The 22244-nt window shown below is 48.1% G+C and overlaps 1 protein-coding gene across 6 annotated transcripts in view; it reads left to right on the plus strand.

Annotated features, from left to right (window-relative positions):
• The window catches only part of abtb1 (ankyrin repeat and BTB (POZ) domain containing 1), a 98572-nt gene that overhangs the window by 66592 nt on the left and 9736 nt on the right, over positions 1–22244 (plus strand). For all 6 annotated transcript variants that reach the window (XM_086002099.1, XM_086002098.1, XM_086002097.1 and 3 more), the window contains 3 exons: positions 2624–2722; positions 3850–4017; positions 14764–14964. In XM_086002099.1, the coding sequence (XP_085858225.1) occupies positions 2624–2722; positions 3850–4017; positions 14764–14964 (468 nt within the window). The remainder of the gene's footprint in view (positions 1–2623; positions 2723–3849; positions 4018–14763; positions 14965–22244) is intronic.

The raw sequence follows: 22244 nt of genomic DNA on the forward strand, positions 1-22244 counted from the left end.
GGGTATGGTAGCATAGTAGTTATGTTACTGGACTAGTAATCCAGAGGCCTGGACTAATGGTCCAGAGATGTGAGTTCAAATCCCACCATGGCAGCTGGGGAATTTAATTTCAGTTAATTAAATAAATCTGGAATTAAAAGCTCGTATCAGTGATGGTGACCATGAAACTACTGGATTGTTGTTAAAACCCATCTGGTTCACCAGTGTCCTTCAGGGAAGGAAAACTGCCGTCCTCACCTGGTCCGGCATACACGTGACTCCAGACCCACAATGTGGTTGACTCGAACTGCTCTCTGAAATGGCCTAGCAAGCCACTCAGTTTTTACCACACGGACAGCAGCGTTTAAGAAGGTGGCTCACCACCACCTTCTCGATGGTAATTAGGGATGGGCAATAAATGCTGGTCTTACTAGCGATGCCCACATTCCATGAATGAATATTTAAAAAAAAGGGCCATTTCTGATTGGATCCTAGCAAATCATTTGCACTGATCTCATGTTTTGGGGTTCTCCAGACTTTCAAATTTCACCTTGTGCCTTATTTTGCTAATTAAAAAAATATATATAAATAATCTACAATTCATCCCCCCCCCCCCCCTTAAATTCATTCTTCCTTGTAAGCGTTTGTGATCTGTGCAGCCTTGTTTCCTTCTGTTTGTTTCTCTTACCACTTTGCTTTGCTCTTCATAATAATAACAATCAACTTTATTGTCATTGTTAGTGCACAAGTGCAGTACAACGAAATGTAGGCTTGCGGCTCCCGAGAGTGTACATTTAGATTAAGACATTTAAACATTCAACATTCATTTGGCTTGTAATACATTAACATAAACATAATAAAGTGCATTGGCAGATGTGCAGGCTTTAGAGTTTATTTGTGGAGTTCAGTAGGATGACAGCCCTGGGAAAGAAGCTGTTCCTAAATCTGGTCGTTCGGGTGCAAATGCATCTGTAGCGTCTCCCAGAAGGCAGGAGGGCGAACAGACTGTGGCTGGGGTGGGTAGGGTCTTTGATGATGGTCCGTGACCTCCGTAAACGGCGTTTCTGGTATATGTGCTCTATGGTCGGTAGCCGGGTGCCGGTAATGCGTTGGGCAGTTTTGACTACCCGCTGCAGGGCTTTCCGGTCATAGTAGCTACAGCTGCCATATCATACTGTGATACAGTTCGTCAGGATGCTCTCTATTGTGCAGCGGTAAAAGTTAGAGAGGATCAGGGGTGACAGGTTACATCCCTTCAGCCTCCTTAGGAAATATAGGCGCTGCTGGGCCTTCTTCACCAGAGAGGAGGTATTGAGGGACAAGGAGAGGTCTTCCGTGATGTGGACTCCGAGGAACTTAAAGCTGTCCACCCTTTCCACCACAGCCCCATGGATGTGGATGGGGGTGTGACTTCCGCCTTTAGACTTCCTGAAGTCCACAATGATTTCTTTGGTTTTCTTGATGTTGAGGGCCAGGTTGTTATCGGCGCACCACTTCACGAGATGCTGGACCTCCTCCCTGTAGGCTGACTCATCGTTGTTGGTGATCTGGCCTACCACCGTGGTATCATCCGCAAACTTGATGATGGTGTTGGAACCATGAACAGCCACACAGTCGTGGGTGAAGAGGGAGTAGAGGAGGGGGCTCAGCACACATCCTTGTGGGGCCCCCGTGTTCAGGGTCGGGGGGGGAGGTATGGTTACCTAATTTGACAGACTGGGGTCTGTTTGTTAGGAAGTCCAGGGTCCAGTTGCAGAGGGAAGTGTTCAGGCCAAGAGTGTGGAGTTTGGTGGCCAGCTTGTTGGGGATGATAGTGTTGAATGCTGAGCTGTAGTCTATGAACAGCATTCTGATGTAGGTCTCTTTACCATCAAAGTGATTCAGTGCAGAGTGTAGAGCAGTTGTGATTGCATCCTCCATTGATCTGTTTGCACGATAGGCAAACTGGTGTTGGTCAAGAGAGGCGGGAACACTGGCTTTGATGTGAGCCAGGATGTGAAAGGGGTATGATAACGTCGCAGTTATGTTACTGGACTAGAAATGCAGGGGCTGGGATTAATAATCCAGAGACTGGATACTCAAATCTCACTATGGCAGAATTTGAATTCAGTTTTTAAAAATCTGAAATAAAAAAGTGACCATGAAGCTGTTGGATTGTCGTTTAAAACCCGATTGGTTCACTGATGTCCTTTTTAGGGAAGGAAAACTGCCATCCTTACCCGGTCTGGGCCTACATGTGACTCCAGTCCCACACCAACGTGGTTGACTCTTAACTGTCCTCTGCAGTAGCCTAGCGAAGCCACTTCGTTGTATCAAACTGCTACCGAGCACACGGATTGCAGCGGTTCAAGAAGGAAGCCCTCCATTACTTTCTCAGGGCAACTAGGGATGGGCAATAAATGCCCTCATCCTGGAATTGAATTTTTAAAAAATAAATAAAAGCTTATAGTTTGAAGACTAGGGCCCAGGTTTGAAGTTTGACTGTAGGGCCGGGGGCAACTCTTTCTAGTTCGAGAAGCCTCCCCTGCAGGATGCATTGTGCCCTTTTTGTATTTCATTGGTCCGGAATGAAATGTAATGCCGGGCTTTTAGTTTTGCTTTGTAATAAAATGGTGCTGATCCTTTCCTTCTCCTTCTGTCCCAGGTTGGTTTTGGTGAGCTGCCTTTCGACAGCACGGATAACTTTAGCAGTTACCCTGATCTGAGCTTCAGAGTTGAAGGCTACGTCTTCCTGTGTCACAAGGTCTGTATGCCAATGCTGAAACTGCCTATTAATTATGATTCTTGAAAAAAAAAATTCTCTTACTAGCTCATTCATCTGCCTGTAATTGTTCTGATTCCTTCCAAGAAATCATTAAAAATTAATGCGGCATTCGTCCCGCATACACGTTTTAGTATTTAAAAAATGTCACATCTAGCGTGTCATAGAAAGAAAGACTTGCATTTATAAAGCGCCTTTCATGACCACCGGACGCCCCAAAGCACTTCACAGCCAATTAAGTACTTTTTGAAGTGTAGTCACTGTTGTAATGTAGGAAACGCGACAGCCAATTTGCGCACAGCAAGCTCCCACAAACTGCAATGTGATAATGACCAGATCATCTGTTTTTAAGTGATGTTGATTGAGGGACAATTATTTGGCAAGAACACCGGGGAGAACTCCCCTGCTCCTCTTCAAAATAGTGCCATGGGATCTTTTTCATCCACCTGCGAGGGCAGACGGGGCCTTGGTTTAAAGTCTCATCTGAAAGACGGCACCTCCGACAGTGCAGCACTCCCTCAGTACTGCACTGGCGTGTCAGCCTAGATTTCTGTGCTCCGGTCCCTGGAGTGGGACTTGAACCCACAAACTTCTGACTCGGCGGCGAGGGTGCTACCCACTGAGCCACGATTTAAAGATAATCATGTGCACATTTCTGTGTCACACTTTTCAACAAAAAAAAAGTAAAAAAACAAGTTATGTGGGTATATAGTTAACGTGTATTCACTGATCCTGGACAGCCTTTGAAATCACCCAGGAGCATACCACATAATGTGCGCTGTTCCCAGCTCCAATCGGGAGATTTGCTACAACACCGGGCGTTGGGAACTGGTGATCCAGGAAACATCGGGAGACTAGTAAGATATTCAAACTTATGAAGTAACGGGAGAGAACATTCAGTCCCTTCAATCCTCCCACTATCCATTAGACTGTTCAACCTCGTACGCTGCTCTCCCCAACAACTGGTAACGGGGAGAGAGCAAGGATTAGTTTTGGATCGCTCTAGTAAAAAGCCGGCACAGATATGATGGGATGAATCACCAGTGCTGTAAACACTGTATGGTTCTGTGGTTGTGTAACATTGACGTTAGTATCTTGTTTTTATGCAGGCATTTTTTTGCAGTCGCAGCGATTATTTCAGAGCATTGCTGCAGGATCATTTCTCTGAAAGTGAGGAACTTCAGAGCCAGCCCAGTATCCCCATGGTGACGCTCCACAACATGACAGAGGAAATCTTCATCAGAGTCCTCTACTATATCTACAGCGATGATACGGAGGTAAGATTGGGTACAGCAATCGGCAGGAATGTTTTATGGAGCTAAGGGACAAGGACAGTATCGCTATCACCAAGATTGTAGGAGGACAACAGAAGACGAGGTAAATCAGCTAGCCAGCACCAGGGTGCTTTTGCAAAATACAGTTGGAACATCTACCTGAATCAGGGTTGTCCTATGAGGAGAGATTGAGTAGAATGGACCTATACTCTCTGGAGTTTAGAAGAATGAGCGGTGAGCTTATTGCAACGTGTAAAATTCTTAGAGAGCTTGACAGGGTAGATGCTGAGAGATTGTTTCCCCTGGCTGAAGAGTCTAGAATTAGTGGGCATAGTCTCAGGATAAGGGGTCGGTCGTTTAAAACTGAGATGAGGAGGAATTTCTTCACTCATGGTTATGAATCTTTGGCATTCTCTACCCCAAAGGGCTGTGGATGCTGAATTATTGAGCATATTCAAGGCTGAGATCGATAGATTTTTGGACTCTAGGGGAATCAAAGGATCTGGAGATTGGACGGGAAAGTGGAATTGAAGCCAAAGATCAGCCATGATTTTATTGAATGGCAGAGCAGGCTCAAGGGGCTGTATGGCCTACTCCTGCTCCTAATTCTTATATTCTTATGTTTTAAAAGAATTTGGAAAGAAGTTTCTAAGAGATATTCCCAGAGACGGTGAAGGAGGTGTTCAATAAAAACAGAAACTGCTGGGAACACTCAGCAGGTCAGGCAGCATCTGTGGAGAGAGAAACAGAGTAAACGTTTCAGGTCGATGACCTTCGTCTGACGAAGTCGACCTGAAATGTTAACTCTGTTTCTCTCTCCACAGATGTTGCCTGACCTGCTGAGTATTTCCAGCATTTTCTGTTTTTATTTCCGATTTCCAGCATCTGCAGTATTTTGCTTTTGTGAAGGAAGTGTTTTTTGGTTGGTTCCTGGAATGTAATTAAATAGCATTTTCCTTCTCCAATTCAGGTGGATAGTAAATAAAATTGTTCCCCTCACACTTAAATGAATTAATCCTTGTTCGTAAGATGGAGGAGAACCTGTTTACCATCTGTTTAGAGTATGTCATAATCATAATCATAATCAACTTCATTGTGTTCAGGGTCGGGGGGGGGGGAGGTGTGGTTTTTATAGCGAAAATTAAGGCATGTATAAAAAGAATGGATCAAACTAATTTGCGTCTTTCTTTCTCTGTAATTACTTTGTGTGACCAAAGGGTTGAGCTTAACTATACATAGAAACATAGAAGATAGGAGCAGGAGTAGGCCATTCGGCCCCTCGAGCCTGTTCTGCCATTTAATGAGATCATGGCTGATCATCCAAATTCAGTACCCTGCCCCTGCCTTCTCCCCATATCCCTTGATCCCTTTAGCCTTAAGAAATATATCCAACTCCTTCTTGAATATATTTAATAAGTTGGCCTCAACTGCCTTCTGTGGTAGAGAATTCCACAGGTTCACCACTCTCTGGGTAAAGAAGTTCCTCCTCATCTCTGTCCTAAATGGCTTACCCCTTATCGTTAGACTGTGACACCTGGTTCTGGACTCCCCTGCCATCGGGATCATCCTTCTTGTGTCCAGTCCTGTTAGAATTTTATAAGTTTCAATGAGATCCCCTCTCATTCTTCTAAACTCCAGCGAGTACAAGCCCAATCGACCCAATCTCTCCTCATACGTCATTCCTGCCATCCCAGGTATCAGTCTGGTTATGTGGTTATACATGTTTAAATTCATGCCTTTTATTCAAAACCTCCTTCCAAATTTGAATAATGGTGCAGTCTTTCCAGAGCTTGTCCATACGAATCACTGCAGCACGGTGGCATAGTGGTTAGCAGTGTTGCCTCACAGCGCCAGGGACCTGGGTTCAAATCCGGCCTCGGGTGACTGTCTGTGTGGAGTTTGCACATTCTCCCCGTGTTTGCGTGGGTTTTCTCCGGGTGCTCCGGTTTCCTCCCACAGTCCAAAGATGTGCGGGTTAGGTTGATTGGCCATGATAAAAATTGGCCCTTAGTGTTCGGGGGGGATTAAATATGTGGGGTTACGGGGATAGGGCTTGGGTGGGATGGCAGTCGGTGTAGGGACCGGGTGCTCGGGTTTGGATGATCAGCCATGATCTCGTTGAATGGCGGAGCAGGCTCGAAGGGCCGCATGGCCTACTCCTGCTCCTAGTTTCTATGTTGCTGATTTGAATTCTGACACAGTAAAACGTCGTTGGAGAGCTCTTTCACAAGCACGACGGGCCGAATGACATATTTCTGTGCTGTAAGATTCTATGAAAGCAAAGTAGCTGGTGTAAATGTTTAGAAAACATTGAAAAACAGCACAGTTGAGGGAATGGATCCGGCAGAGTAGACAAGCATTTACTGGTGGTGGTGGTGGAGGGGGGTGATTAGCTGATCAATCACTTGGAGGAGAAAAAACAAGTTAGTGGAGCAGTGGTACTGGAGTTACTATAGAGAAACGCTCTAGAGGCATTTCTAATTCAGAAAATGCTATCCTAAAGGTTTCAAGCATTTTCTTGTTAATGTTATATTCTGATGCCACTATTCAAGGAAGGGCCAGAAGTGGAGCACAAACAGAGCTGGATGTGGAGTGAAGTTGGTCCTTAAACCAAACCCGAGCTTTGGGGCACAGGCACCCCTCTACCACACATGGTGGAAGTTGCAAGTTGGCGCCAGTCTTGGCTGTTTAGCTTGGCTCAGTTTCTAGCACTTTGTCCGCTGAGTCAGAAGGTGGTGGTTTCAAGTTCAGCTCCAGGATTTGAGCAAGTAATCCAGACTGACACGCCAGTGCCATCTTTTGGATAAGATATTCGTCCGAGGCTCCACCTGCCTGCTCAGGTGAAAGTGAAAGATTCCCACAGCACCATTTAAAGAAGAGCAGGGCGCTCTCACAATGTTCTGACCGACATCCCTCCCTCAACCAACATCATCAAAAAACGATTATCTAGTCATTCATTCATTTGCCTTTTGTGGGACCTTGCTGTGCACAAATTGGCTGCCGTGTTTACCTACATAACAACAGTAAGTGCACTTCAAAGTAATCCATTGGTTGTAAAGCACTTTGAGAAGTCCTGAGGATGTGAGAGGCGCTGTATAAAAATAGGTTTTCTTTTCTTTCTTTCTGTTTTATTGTTGGAAACATATGATCATTCACTGTCCTCCGAATTCACAACATTTAAAGCAACGTTACAATTAAAAGCTTTCCTCTCAATTTGAGCCTGGGTTGGGACGAGTGTCATGGTGGCGCCAATGTAGAAAACAACTAATTAGAAAGGAGAAGAACACCGGGGCTTAACCAATGAGAAGGAAGAAAATTGGCAGGTTTGATGCTCCCTATGTAGACAGGTACAAGCAACTTTACTGTTTTAAAATAAATTGTGGTGCTCTTGTAGTGCAGTATTTGAATTTGCCACTAGGTAGCAGTAATGATTTGTGAACTTGAAAGCAGGTTGCAGAGTCCCCCAGATTGAGTAAATAGAACGTATTGCCTGTTACAAATATTGCCCTGATCTGTAGGACCCAGTTCTAATCTATTAAGACAGTGTCAGCTGCGCAAGGGAAACATTTCATCATTAAAACGAGCCTTAACGGCCGGTGCTAAACCCTTGAATTTCTAGGCCATAAAATTCCTACAGGGCTTGACAGGGCCGATGCTGGGAGGATGTTTCCCCAGGCTGGGGAGTCTAGAACCAGGGGTCACAGTCTCAGAATAAGGGGTCGGCCATTTAGGACTGAGGTGAGGAGAAATTTCTTCACTCGGGGTTGTGAATCTTTGGAATCCTCTACCCCAGAGGGCTGTGGATGCTCCGTTATTGAGTGTATTCGAGACAGAGAGATTGATAGATTTTTGGATATTAAGGAAATCAAGATATGGGGATAGGGCGGGAAGGTGGAGTTGAGGTAGTAGATCAGCCATGATCTTATTGAATGGCGGAGCAGGCTCGAAGGGCAGAATGGCCTACTCCTGCTCCTATTTCTTATGTTAACATTTATCATTGCAGAAATAATGTGGTAAGAGATCAACAAAAGCAGGAATTAAAAAATACAGACTACAGTATGCCCAGCTCCAGCTAGAGATCCCAGTTTGAAAGCCTACATTGTAATGTCGTAGGAACAGGAGGGGGCCATTTCGCCCCTCGAGTCTGTTCCGCCATTCAATTAGATCAAGGCTGATCTGTATCTTAACTCCATTTTCCCACCTTTGCTCCATATCCCTTGATACCCTTGCCTCACAAAAATCTATCCAGCTCAATCTTGAAAGCTGCAATTGACCCGCAGCATACAGCCTTTTGGGGGGGGGGGGGGGAAGAGTTCCAGATTTCTACTGCCCTTTGTGTGGAAAAAGTGCTTCCTGATTTTTGACTCCTGAATGACCTCTTAATGATCAAATGTCGGCCAGTACGGATGAAACCCTGGGGGTAGGTCTGCAGGCTATCTGCTTGGTTAGGGTAGTTGAGTGCTTGATATACCTATCAATTCAGTCCATGAAAAGCGACGAGTTAAGGTAGTAACTATAGGTTTTTATTGGCTAAATAACAGAGCCCACCCTCGTGGGTGATCGGTTCCAACAAGGAAGAATACTAGCCAAGCGGTCACCTTTATACCTGGGCAAGCAGGCGGAGCCATGGGCGGAGTCAGCTGAGGTCAGCCCAGGTATAACAGCGTGCGTGGCAAGAGATAACCTTGTGTAGTGATAACAACAGTGTAAACAGTGATAACAACAGTGTAACAATAGTGAACGGTTGTGAACGATAACAGTGGTTTACCACATTCACCCCTTGTTTAAAATTGAGTCCGGCGGGGTGAAGTGTACTACTAGTTCGTGTATGTCAGTCTATCAGGAGGCCTCGTAAGCCTTTCTGATCGGCGCGGCGGCGGTGGTGCAGTATCCGATGTTAATGCTGGTGTCTGCGTGGCCGACGGAGGCTCCTGGGGTTCCGGCATGCCGCCTACAGGAGCTGGATTTGGGGGAGTGGTGGGGGGTAACGGTGGTATCTCCGGGGTGCCCGAGGGTGCGAGGTCTCGCAAGGAGACTGTGTCCTCCCGCCCGTCTTGGTATGCCACGTAGGCGTACTGGGGGTTGGCGTGCAGGAGGTTCACCCTCTCGATCAGGGGGTCCGTTTTATGGGTCCTTACGTGCTTCCGCAGCAGGACGGGCCCCGGAGAAGTAAGCCATGTTGGTAGCGAGGTTCCCGTAGTCGACTTCCTGGGGAAAACGAACATTTGCTCATGAGGGGTGGCGTTAATGGCAGTACAAAGCAGTGACCGGATGGAATGGAGCGCTGCCGGGAGGACTTCCTGCCAGCGAGAGGTTGGGAGGCCCTTAGACTTTAGGGCTAAGAGGACGGCCTTCCAAACTGTCGCGTTCTCTCTTTCCACCTGGCCGTTCCCCCGGGGGTTGTAGCTGGTGGTCCTGCTCGCCGCAATACCTCTCGCCAGCAGGAATTGGCGAAGTTCCTCGCTCATGAAGGATGAGCCCCGGTCGCTATGTATATAGTTTGGGAACCCGAACAAGGCGAAGAGGTCGTTCAGGCATTTGATGACCGTGGTGCTGGTCATGTCTGGGCAGGGGATGGCAAAGGGGAAACGGGAGTACTCGTCAATAATGTTGAGGAAGTACACATTACGGTCAGAGGACGGGAGGGGCCCCTTAAAATCGATGCTCAAGCGCTCGAAGGGGCGGGTGGCCTTGATCAGGCTTGCTCTGTCCGGCCTATAGAAATGCGGTTTGCATTCGGCACAGACTTGGCAGTTCCTGGTCATGGTCCTGACCTCCTCGATGGAGTAGGGCAGGTTGCGGGCCTTAATGAAGTGGTAAAGTCTAGTGACCCCGGGGTGGCAGAGGTCGTTGTGGAGGGTCCGCAGTCTATCAACTTGCGCGTTGGCGCATGTACCTCGTGATAGAGCATCAGGGGGCTCGTTGAGTTTACCAGGCCGGTACAAGATATCGTACTCGTAGGTGGAGAGCTCGATTCTCCACCTCAAGATCTTGTCGTTCTTGATTTTGCCCCTCAGCTTGTTATTAAACATAAACGCAACCGAACGCTGGTCGGTGAGGAGGGTAAATCGTTTGCCTGCCAGGTAATGCCTCCAGCGTCGTACCGCTTCCACAATTGCCTGGGCCTCCTTCTCGACAGAAGAGTGTCGGATCTCAGGGCCCTGGAGGGTCCTTGAGAAGAAGGCTACAGGTCTCCCCGCCTGGTTTAGGGTTGCAGCTAGGGCGAAGTCGGATGCATCGCTCTCCACTTGGAAAGGGATGGACTCATCCACTGCGTGCATTGTGGCCTTCGCAATGTCTCCTTTTATGAGGGAGAAGGCTGCGCATGCTTCTTCTGTCAGGGGGAAGGAGGTGGACTTCATGAGGGGTCTGGCTTTGTCCGCATAATTGGGCACCCATTGGGCATAGTAAGCGAAGAGCCCCAGGGTTCTCTTCAGTGCCTTTTGACAGTGGGGAAGGGGAAGCTCCATGAGGGGGCGCATTCTTTCGGGGTCGGGGCCGATGACTCCGTTCTCTACTACGCAGCCGAGGATGGCAAGGCGCGAGGTGTTAAATATACATTTCTCCTTATTGTAAGTGAGATTCAGCCGTTGGGCCGTACGGAGGAATTTCTCCAGATTAACATCGTGGTCCTGCTGGTCGCGGCCGCAGATGGTGACGTTATCTAGATAAGGAAACATGGCCTGCAGCGCGTTCTGGTCAACCATCCGGTCCATCTCCCTTTGGAAGACCGAAACCCCGTTGGTGACGCCGAAGGGAACCCTAAGGAAGTGGTAGAGGTGGCCATTCGCCTCGAAGGCGGTATACTGGCGGTCCTCAGGGCGGATAGTGAGTTGGTGATAGGCCGACTTAAGGTCGATGGTGGAGAATACCCGGTACTGTGCAATCTGGTTGACCATATCAGATATGCGGGGAAGGGGATATGCGTCCAGCTGGGTGTACCGGTTTATGGTTTGGCTGTAGTCGATGACCAGGCGGTTTTTATTGCCGGTCTTAACGACTACGACCTGGGCACGCCAGGGGCTGTTGCTCCCCTCGATGATGCCCTCCTTCAGGAGACGCTGCACCTCAGAGCTAATAGAAGCTCTGTCCCCGGCGCTGTACCGCCTGCTCTTGGTAGCGACGGGCTTACAGTCGCGGGTGAGGTTAGCGAACAAGGAGGGGGGCGGGACTTTGAGAGTGGAGAGGCCGCAGGTGGTATGCGGCGGGCGGTTTAAAAACTGCTGGTTGTAGACTGTGAGTGGGGGGAGGGGTCCACCGTATGCCAGAGTGACACTTTGGAGGTGGCATTGGAAATCCAGCCCTAGTAGGACGGCAGCGCAGAGCTGGGGCAGGACGAGAAGTTTAAAGTTTTTATATTCCGTGCCCCTAACCGACAGGGTCACCACACAGTAGCCGCTGATGTCTGTTGAATGGGACTTCGCCGCCATCGAGATCCGATGGCGCGTTGGCCGGACAGTGAGGGAGTAGCAGCTCACCGTGTCTGGGTGAATAAAACTCTCCGTGCTTCCGCTGTCGAACAGGCAGGTCGTGGCGTGGCCGTTTACTTCGATGTCCATCATGGACTTGGACAGATGATGCGGGAGGGCTTGGTCAAGCGTGACGGAGGCCAGTGTATGGCTGAGTGAGCTGCTGTAGTCTGCAGGTGAGGCGGTGGTCGGGTCTGGAGACAAAACGGCGGCCGAGTGTGGCGAACAAAATGGCGGCGCCCATGACGCGGATCCCCACGAAGTTGGACAAAATGGCGGCGAAGATGGCCGCCCCCACAATTCACATGAGGCACTGCTGGCGTCTGTGGCCTTGATCAAAGATGGCCGCCCCACGACTCACATGAGGCACTGCTGGCCTCTGTGGCCTTGATCAAAGATGGCCACCCCCACGACTCACATGATGCAATGCTGGCATTTGTGGCCTTGATCAAAGATGGCCGCCCCCACAACTCACATGAGGCACTGCTGGCGTCTGTGGCTTTCCCCTTGCAGGCGTTTACGAAGTGGCCTTTCTTTTTGCAGCTGGAGCCGGTCGCGTTCCTTGCAGGGCAGCGCGCCCTTTGATGTCTCGCCTGGCCACAGAAGAAGCAACTGGCGGCCTGATCGCGGAGGTCCGCTGCCGCAACAGGTCCCGGGGGTGGCGGTCCCGATCGATTCCGGGACACCGACGCCGTAGTAGGTCCCGGGGCGGCGGTGCGAGGGGTATTGCGGCCGGAGTCGGGCCCGAGTCCCAGGGTCGCGCAGCACTGTACCTGGAGTACGCCTCGAGGTCCCGATGGGCCACTTCCAGGGAGCGAGCGAGGGCTGCAGCTGTTTTCAATTCGAGGTCCTTTGATTCGAGCAGTCTTTGCCGTGAGTAGTCGGACCGAAGGCCTTTCACGAAGGCATCGCGGATATTTCCTTCAGTATGTTCTGCAGCCGTTACAGCTTTAAAGTCACAGTCCCTGCCGAGTGTTTGTAGCGCCCGTAAAAATTCATCTACAGACTCTCCTGGCTGTTGCGAGCGGGATCTTAGGAGATGTCTGGCATACATTGAATTTACTGGGCTCCGGTACTGCTCTTTTAGCAGGTTGAGGGCGTCCTCGTATGTAGCAAGGTCCCGGATGAGTGCAAATACTTTAGGGCTCACCTGGGTGGTCAGAACTCTTAGTTTGGATTCCGGAGGCATGCCGGAGGCTCCCAGGTAGGATTCGAAGCAGCTCAGCCAGTGTTCGAAGTCGAGGGCTGAATTCGCTGCCTGTGGGTTTAGATCCAGGTACGGCGGTCGGAGGGCTCGCAGCCAGGTCGGCTGCTGGGGCTGTTGTAGCTGGCCGTTTGGCTGGGGCTGTTGTAGCTGACCGTTTGGCTGGTCGTTTGGCTGCCCCGGTCCATACATTTCAAAATTTAGCCAATAAAATTGATATACCTATCAATTCAGTCCATGAAAAGCGACGAGTTAAGGTAGTAACTATAGGTTTTTATTGGCTAAATAACAGAGCCCACCCTCGTGGGTGATCGGCTCCAACAAGGAAGAATACTAGCCAAGCGGTCACCTTTATACCTGGGCAAGCAGGCGGCGCCATGGGCGGAGTCAGCTGAGGTCAGCCCAGGTATAACAGCGTGCGTGGCAAGAGGTAACCTTGTGTAGTGATAACAACAGTGTAAACAGTGATAACAGTGTAACAATAGTGAACGGTTGTGAACGATAACAGTGGTTTACCACAGTGCTTGAGGCTGTAATGGGGGCAGTGGAAGCAAAAACAAATAATTTTTGGGTGGGGGAAATTCATCGTGTGTACCACCCCCCAAAGACACTTCACCGGTTCCACTCGTTTTTGTGAGCAATGGCTACTGGAGGGACTTTGGCCAAAACAGCACATTTCTATGTCCATTCCAATTGCGTCAGTGATTCTGGAAGGCTATTGAGAGCGTGATGGGTCACAAAAGGAGACCCAGGCCACTGCCTTTTCTTGGAGGGCAGCCCTACCGGCAATCCAGCGCATCCTTTCAATAAAGGATTTTTCGGGCTGTGGGCTACTCCTGGCAAGGTCAAATTTATTGCCCCTCCCTAGTTTCCCTGAGAAGGTATGACAGTGACTGAGTGTCAGCCATTACTCAGTGGGCAGCGCTCCCAGCTCTGAGTCAGAAGGTTGTGGGTTCAAGACCCACTCCAGAAACTTGAGGACAAAAATCTAGGTTGACACTCCCAGTGCAGTACTGAGGGAGTGCTGCACTGTCGGAGGTACTGTCTTTCGGATGAGACGTTAAACTGAGGCCCCGTCTGCCCCCTCAGGTGGACGTAAAAGATCCCATGGCATTATTTTGAAGAAGAGCAGGGGAGGTATCCCCGGTGTCCTGGCCAATATTGATCCCTCAACCAACATCAATAAAAACAGATTATCTGGTCATTGTCACATTGCTGTTTGTGGGAGCTTGCTGTGTTCAAATTGGCTGCCGCGTTTCCCACATTACAACAGTGACTACACTTCATTGGCTGTAAAGCGCTTTGGGAGGTCCGGAGGTCGTGAAAGGCGCTATAGAAATGCAAGTCTTTCTCTCTACAACTGAGTGGCTTGTTAGGCCACTTTATAGGGCACTAAGAGTCAATTATGTAGTCACGTGTGGGCCAGACCTAAAGGACTTTAGTCAACCCAGCTGGGTTTTTATGACAATCCAGCAGTTTTCCTGGTCATTTTCCCTGGCGTCAGCCCACAAGTTAACCAGATTTACTAAATTCAGGTTCACAACTTGCCGTGAGTGGAATTTGAACTTGTGACCTTTGGGCTCTTCGTCTAGGACCATAAGTTCTACACTCCCAAACCCTAGTAAACTATCAGCAGAAGATGTGTTCCCTTCCCCGTAGTGACCTGCAGCTCTCCTTGCACCAAATGTGGGTAAAATTTCATCGGGACATGCATTGCAGCGGGTGACCTAAGGACATTTCCTGGAGCGTGAGAGGTAGTAGGCAGTCTGGAGACCCCATTCTGGCAGCACGAGCTATTAGAAGATTTCGCACACACTCCCAGACCACCTCCCAAGGGCAGAATGTGGCCATAAACTAGAAAGCACTTGCTGTCTAGAAGAATGACCACATGGGCAAGGCACCACCGAACTAATGTTACCTGTGGAGCAGTACTCCAGTAGAGAGTCGAAGCCTTCAGGAGGGGAGGAGGAGAGGGGAGAAAAGAGCAAACAGAATAGAAAAAGGAAATCAGTTACTGAGTCTTGACTTAGAGTGTTACAACCCCAGTGTTTTGTTTTTATTCTCTCCTGCTTACAGTTATCCCCGGAAAATGTGTACGAGGTGCTGTGTGTTGCTGACATGTATCTTCTGCCAGGCTTGAAGAGGCTGTGTGGGAAGACCCTTGCGACAATGCTGACCGAGGACAACATAGTCAACATCTGGAAGACAGCAAAGCTCTTTAGGCTTTCCCGACTGGAAGACCAGTGCACGGAATATATGGCTAAAACCATAGAAAAGGTAATTGGACTGGTAACGTAATGGGTGTGACTTTTAACTTTAGCTATCCCTGGGTGGGGGCAGCACCACTGACCCCGATACGAGCTAAACACAGTGACCAGCACTACGGGGTCCATTGGAAGCAAATATGGGAAGTGAAGGGGCGAGACGCTGACATTGTAAGAATTAATAATGTTTGGTAGCTCAAAAAAATGTGATCAGAAAAAATAAAACTGGTTATAAACAAAGCTTCATTTAAATACCAAACCAGTTTTTTTCCTCAATTGATGTATAAAACTTGTACAGGAAACTTTTTTTTATCCGGGACCGGCGTGGTGCCGGTTTATCAAAAAGTCCGGATTACAGGGAGGTATAGTAAAAGGTACGAGAGCTCCGTACACAGCAACAAATCCAGGCGTCCCTGTTGCTTAGCAACAGGTGCAGGAACCCCAGTTACACAGCCACAGATCCAGGAACGGCCACTAATATGAAGTAAAACTTACCTGAACCTACTCCTGAATTTTGCCAGTTAACAGAGATTTCTGGTTATTTAGGTGCCGGTAAATCGAGAGTTTCCTGTATAAAGATTACTGTACAAGGTGCTGGTCAGACTCCAGCTGTATTGGGCCACCTAATCACATGAAGGTGTACAATGGCAAACCCTCAAAATGGTTCTGGGTATTGGAGGATTTAGTTATGAGAACAGGTTAAGAAAGTTGTGCTTATTTTGTTTCAACAGGAAAAGACTTCAAGGTGATCTTAGTTGAAGATTGTTAAAGGAATTAATAAAATTGATCCATGCAAATAGTTCACTGTGGTAAAGGGTTCAAACGCCAGGAGATGCAAGTAAAACATTGGGTTGTTAAGAGTGAGAAGAGGGGGTCAGGCAGAACTTTTTCACCAAAAGGGTAATAAAGTTGCGGAGAAGTTACCAAGGAAAGGGCATTGAAGTGGGCGGTGCAAGTGGGTTCAAGAGACAGTTGAATGCACTGATCGAGAGAAAATGAATTAAGGGATATAGTGCATAGATGGGGCTGGTCTGTCAAAACAGACAGGCTTGTTGTGGCCTAATACACTTGTTCTTGTGTAAGTTATTATCAATCTTGGTGGTGTTGAACCACTGTAGTCTTTGTACGGATGGTGCCCTCACATAGGAACAGGAGTAAGCCATTTAGACCCTCGAGTCTGTTCCGCCATTCAGTGAGATCATGGCTGATCTGTGACCTAACTCCAATCCGAAACTAGGGTCCTAAATCTAAACAAAGGAAACTACGATGGTATGAGGAGTGAGTTGGCTATGATAGATTGGGGAGCTTCATTAAAAGGCATGATGGTGGATAGGCAATGGCTAATATTTAAGGAACGAATGCATGAATTGCAGCAGTTATACATTCCTTTCTGGCGCGAATACCCAAAAGGAAAAGCGGCCCAACCATGGCTAACAAAAGAAATTAAGGATAGTATTAGATCCAAAGAGGAGTCATATCAAGTTGCCAGAAAAAGTAGCAAGCCTGAGGATTGATAGCGGTTTAGAGTTCAGCAAAAAAGCACCAAGAGATTGATTAAGAGGGAAAAAGAGAGTGTGAGAGTAAACTTGCAAGGAACATAAAATATAATAGCAAAATACTGCAGATGCTGGAAATCTGAAATAACAACAGAAAATGCTGGAAATACTCAGCAGGCCAGGCAGCATCCGTGGAGAGAGAAACAGAGCCAACGCTTCAGGTCTGGGACCCTTCATCAGAACTGGAAAAAGCTGGAGATGTAACAGATATTAAGCAGGTGCAGAGACAGTGGGGGGGTTTAGGAGGGGAGGAAGGAGTAGAAAGAACACCCTGTACTTTTGTAAGAGGCAGGAAAGATAAAATGTTGCAAATGGGAATGGCAAAAATCATACTGCATGAAAAATGGGGGCAGGGATAATTATCTGAAATTGTTGAACTCAATGTTGAGTCCGGCAGGCTGCAAAGTGCCCAATCGAAAGATGAGGTGCTGTTCCTCGAGCTTACGTTGAGCTTCATTGGAACAATGCAATAGCCCGAGGACGGAGAGATCAGAGCGGGAGTGAAGCGGTGAATTAAAGTGACAGGCGACCGGAAGCTCAGGGTCACCCGTACGGACTGAACGGAGGTGTTCCGCAAAGCGGTCGCCCAATCTGCGTTTGGTCTCCCCAATGTAGAGGAGACCACATTGTGAGCAGCGAATACAGTATATTAAATTGCAAGAAGTACAAGTAAATCGCTGTTTCACCCGGAAAGGGTGTTTGGGGCCCTGGACAGTGGGAAGGGAGGAGGTAAAAGGGCATGTGTTGCATCTCCTGCGCTTGCACGGGAAGGTGCCAGGTGAAGGAGAAGGGCTGTTGGGGGTGATTGAGGAGTGGACCAGGGTGTCGCGGAGGGAGCGGTCCCTTCGGAATGCTGAAAGGGGAGGTGAGGGGAAGATGTGTTTGGTGGTGGGATCACGTTGGAGGTGGCGGAAATGGCAGAGGATGATCCGTTGAATGTGGAGGCTGGTGGGGTGAAAGGTGAGGACAAGGCGAACCTTATCGTGGTTCTGGGAGGGAGGGGAAGGGGTGAGAGCAGAAGTGCGGGAAATAGAACGGACACAGTCAAGGGCCGTGTCAACCACGGTAGAGGGGAATCCTCGGTTGAGGAAAAAGGAAGACATGTTGGAAGCACTAGTATGGAAGGTGGCATCGTCAGAACAGACGCGGCGGAGACGGAGAAACTGGGAGGAAGCTGGGTGGGAGGAAGTGTAGTCCAGGTAGTCGGTGGGCTTGTAGTGGATGTTTGTTGAAAGCCGATCACCGGAAATGGAGACGGAGAAGTCAAGGAAGGGAAGGGAAGAGTCGGAGATGGACCATGTGAAGGTGAGGGAAGGGTGGAAATTGGAAGTAAAGTGAATGAACTTATCTAGTTCAGGGCGAGAGCAGGAAACGGCACCAATACAGTCATCGATGTACTGGAAAAAGAGGTGAGGGAGGGGACCTGAGTAGGACTGGAACAAAGAGTGTTCCACATATCCCATGAAAAGGCAGGCATAGCTAGGGCCCATGCGGGTTCCCATAGCAACACCTTTAATTTGGAGGAAGTGAGTGGAGTCAAAGGAGAAGTTGTTCAATGCGAGAACAAGTTCAGCCAGGCGGAGGAGGGTGGTGGTGGATGGGGACTAGTTGGGCCTCTGTTCAAGGAAGAAACGGAGCGCCCGAAGGCCGTCCTGGTGGGGGATGGAGGTGTAGAGGGATTGGACGTCCATAGTGAAAAGGAGACGGTTGGGGCCAGGAAACTGTTAAAAGTGACGGAGGGCGTCGGAAGAGTCACGAATATAGGTGGGAAGAGACTGGACAAGGGGAGAAAAAATAGAGTCGAGATAGGAAGAGATAAGTTCCGTGGGGCAAGAACAGGCTGAAATGATTGGTCTACAAGGGCAGTCCTGTTTGTGGATCTTGGGAAGGAGGTAGAAGCGGGCTGTGCGGGGTTGGGGGACTGAGGTTGGCGGCCATGGAGGGAAGATCTCCAGAGGTGATGAGGTCAGTGACACACTTGGAAACAATGGCTTGATGTTTGCAAGTGGGGTCATGGTCCAGGTGGAGGTAGGAGGAGGTGTTGGAGAGTTGGCGTTCAGCTTCCGCACGGAAGAGGTCGGTTTGCCAAACAACAACAGCACCACCCTTATCAGCAGGCTTAATGATAATGTTAGGGTTGGATCGGAGAGAACGGAGTGCTGCAAGTTTACAAGCTTCTACAAGTATGTAAAAAGAAAAAGATTAGTGAAGACAAATGTAGGTCCCTTACAGTCAGAAACGGGAGAATTTATAATGGGGAACAAGGAAATGGCAGAGCAATGAAACAAATACTTTGGTTCTGTCTTCACGGAAGAGGACACAAATAACTTCCCAGAAATGCTAGGGAACCAAGGGTCTAGTGAGAAGGGGGAATTAAAGGAAATTAGTATTAGTAAAAAAAATAGTGCTGGAGAAATTAATGGGACTGAAAGCTGATAAATCCCCAGGGCCTTATAATCTGCATCCCAGAGTACTAAAAGAGGTAGCCATGGAAATAGTCGATGTATTGGTTGTCATCTTCCCAAATTCTATAGATTATGGAACAGTTCCTGCAGATTGGAGGGTGGCAAATGTAACCCCACTATTTAAAAAAGGAGGGAAGAGAGAAAACTGGGAACTATAGACCAGTTAGCCTAACATCAGTAGTAGGGAAAATGCTAGAGTCTATTATAAAGGATGTGGTAACAGGACACTTAGAAAATATCAACGGGATTAGACAAAGTCAACATGGATTTATGAAAGGGAAATCGTGTTTGACAAACCTACTGGAGTTTTTTGAGGATGTAACTGGTAGAATAGACAAGGGAGAACCAGTGGATGTGGTGTATTTGGATTTTCAGAAGGCCTTTGATAAAGTCCCACATAAGAGGTTAGTGTGCAAAATTAAAGCACGTGGGATTGGGGGTAATATACTGGCATGGATTGAAAATTGGTTATCAGACAGGAAACCGAGAGTAGGAATAAATGGGTCTTTTTTGGGGTGGCAGGCGGTGACTAGTGCAATTTTCCAATCTAAAGGAATGGTTCTTGAATTGAGAAAACTTTGCAGCTAAAGGGATATGGGGAGAAAGCAGGGACAGGGTACTGAATTTGGATGATCAGCCATGATCTCATTGAATGGCAGAGCAGGCTCGAGGGGCTGAATGACCTGCTCCTATCTCTATGTTTCCATGTATAATCTTTACTATAATCTTCCAGTGTGCTCACGTACTTCCTTTAAAACCCTGGATGAAAACCATCCAGTCCTGGGGATTTGTCACTCTTTAGTGCTATTATTTTCTTCCTTACTGTTTTACTTGCATTAATTTTATTGAGTCCCTGTCCCTGATTAAATATTAGTTTCCTTGGGATTTCCGGCATGCTATCCTATTCCTCTACTGTAGATACTGACGCAAAATAGTTATTCAACATGTCCGCCATTTCCTTATTACCATTTACAATATCAACGATTTCAGTTTTCAAGGGGCCAACATTGCTCTTGACCACCCTCTTTTTCCTGATATAATTGTAAAAAATGTTTTTGTTGATTTTGATATCCCTTGCAAGTTTCTTTTCATACTCCCTTTTTGTAGCTCTTACTGTCTGTTTTGTGACCCTTTGCTGTTCTTTGTATCTTTCCCATTTGCCAAGATCTGTGCTATTTTTTTTTACATTTTTGTATGCTTTTTCTTTTAGTTCTATGCTGTCCCTTACCTCTTTTAGTGGTCCATGTCTGCCTTTTTTTGGCGAGTAGAGCTCTTGCCCCTCAGGGGTATAAACTGGTTTCTCAATTTAAAAAAGATCAGTTTCCTTACTAAACTAGACTAAACTACCAAACTAATTAACAGAGCCCTTCTCCTTTCCTCTCCACGCTGTCACTAAATTAAGCATTGGATAGGTAATTCCAGGATATTGACCCAGCGCCAGTGCAGGAATGCTGATCCATGTCCAAGTCAGGATGGTGTGTGACTCGGAGGGAATATCGGTGTTCCATGATCTTGATTAATTTAGCCAGTTGGGGCTCATTCCATATCGTGCAACCAGTCTTCTTGCTGAATGCTGATTGGTTGCCTGGTCGGGGAGGGCATTGCTGAAGATTTCTATATTGTTATGTGTTTTGTTCTCATTACGAGCTTTAGCTAAATGATGTAGCGACCTTCTACTTAGTTTAGTGACAGAGTGGAGAGGAAACATAGAAACATAGAAGATAGGAGCAGGAGTAGGCCATTCGGCCCCTCGAGCCCGCTCCGCCATTTAATGAGATCATGGCTGATCATCCAAATTCAGTACCCTGTCCCTGCTTTCTCCCCATATCCCTTGATCCCTTTAGCCTCAAGAAATATATCCAACTCCTTCTTGAATATATTTAATGAATTGGCCTCAACTGCCCTGTGTGGCAGAGAATTCCACAGGTTCACCACTCTCTGGGTGAAGAAATTCCTCCTCATCTCAGTCCTAAATGGCTTACCCCTTATCCTTAGACTGTGACCCCTGGTTCTGGATTCCCCGCCATCGGGAACATCCTTCCTGCATCTAGTCTGTCTAGTCCTGTTAGAATTTTATAAGTTTCAATGAGATCCCCTCTCATTCTTCTAAACTATAGCGAATATAAGCCTAATCGACCCATCCCAGGTATCAGTCTGGTGAATCTTCGCTGCACTCCCTTCAAGAACATCCTTCCTCAGATAAGGCGACCAAAACTGCACACAATACTCAAGGTGTGGTCTCACCAAGGCCCTGTACAACTGTAGCAAGACATCCTTGCCCCTGTACTCGAATCCTCTCGCTATGAAGGGCAACATACCATTTGCCTTCTTAACCGCCTGCTGCACCTGCATGCTTACCTTCAGCGACTGGTGCACAAGGACACCCAGGTCTCGTTGCACTTCCCCTTTTCCCAATCTATTGCCGTTCAGATAATAATCTATCTTCCTGTTTTTGCCACCAAAGTGGATAACCTCGCATTTATCCACATTGGGCAGATGCATGGCAAATGCAGTATAATCACCCAACCTGTCCAAATCATACTGGAGTTTCTCTGCATCCTCCTCACAGCACACACGCCCACCCAGCTTTGTGTCGTCTGCAAAGGAGAAGTTCTCTGTTAATTAGTTTGGTAGTTTAGTAAGGAAACTGATCTTTTTAAAATTGAGAGACCTAGTGCAGCGCACAAGGCCACAAGATGGGTCCAAATGAAGAAGACCATTCAGTCCATTTGATCTCATTCATTCAAAACACCAACCCTATCCTCTTCCCATTAAAGCATCTAACTGTGGGTCCAGTGTCCTGTTTTCAGCTACCTTTCCTGTTCCAGTTGTTGCTCGCCCTCTGTGTCTGCCCTAAATTTGCCCTTCCCAGTCCTGAACCTGTGCCCTCTTCTGGTGTCCTGGTGCATCTAGGCTGACACTCCAGTGCAGTGCTGAGGGAGTGCTGCACTGTCAGAGGGGCAGTACTGAGGGAGCGCTGCACTGTCGGAGGGGCAGTACTGAGGGAGTGCTGCACTGTCGGAAGGGCAGTACTGAGGGAGCGCTGCACTGTCGGAAGGGCAGTACTGAGGGAGCGCTGCACTGTCGGAGGGGCAGTACTGAGGGCGTGCTGCACTGTCGGAGGGGCAGTACTGAGGGCGTGCTGCACTGTCGGAGGGGCAGTACTGAGGGAGTGCTGCACTGTCGGAGGGGCAGTACTGAGGGAGCGCTGCACTGTCGGAGGGGCAGTACTGAGGGAGCGCTGCACTGTCGGAGGGGCAGTACTGAGGGAG

Source organism: Somniosus microcephalus, chromosome 11 (assembly GCF_052327205.1).
Source record: "Somniosus microcephalus isolate GS21.2 chromosome 11, FLI_Smic_1.0, whole genome shotgun sequence".
In the NCBI taxonomy this organism is placed as follows: domain Eukaryota; kingdom Metazoa; phylum Chordata; class Chondrichthyes; order Squaliformes; family Somniosidae; genus Somniosus; species Somniosus microcephalus.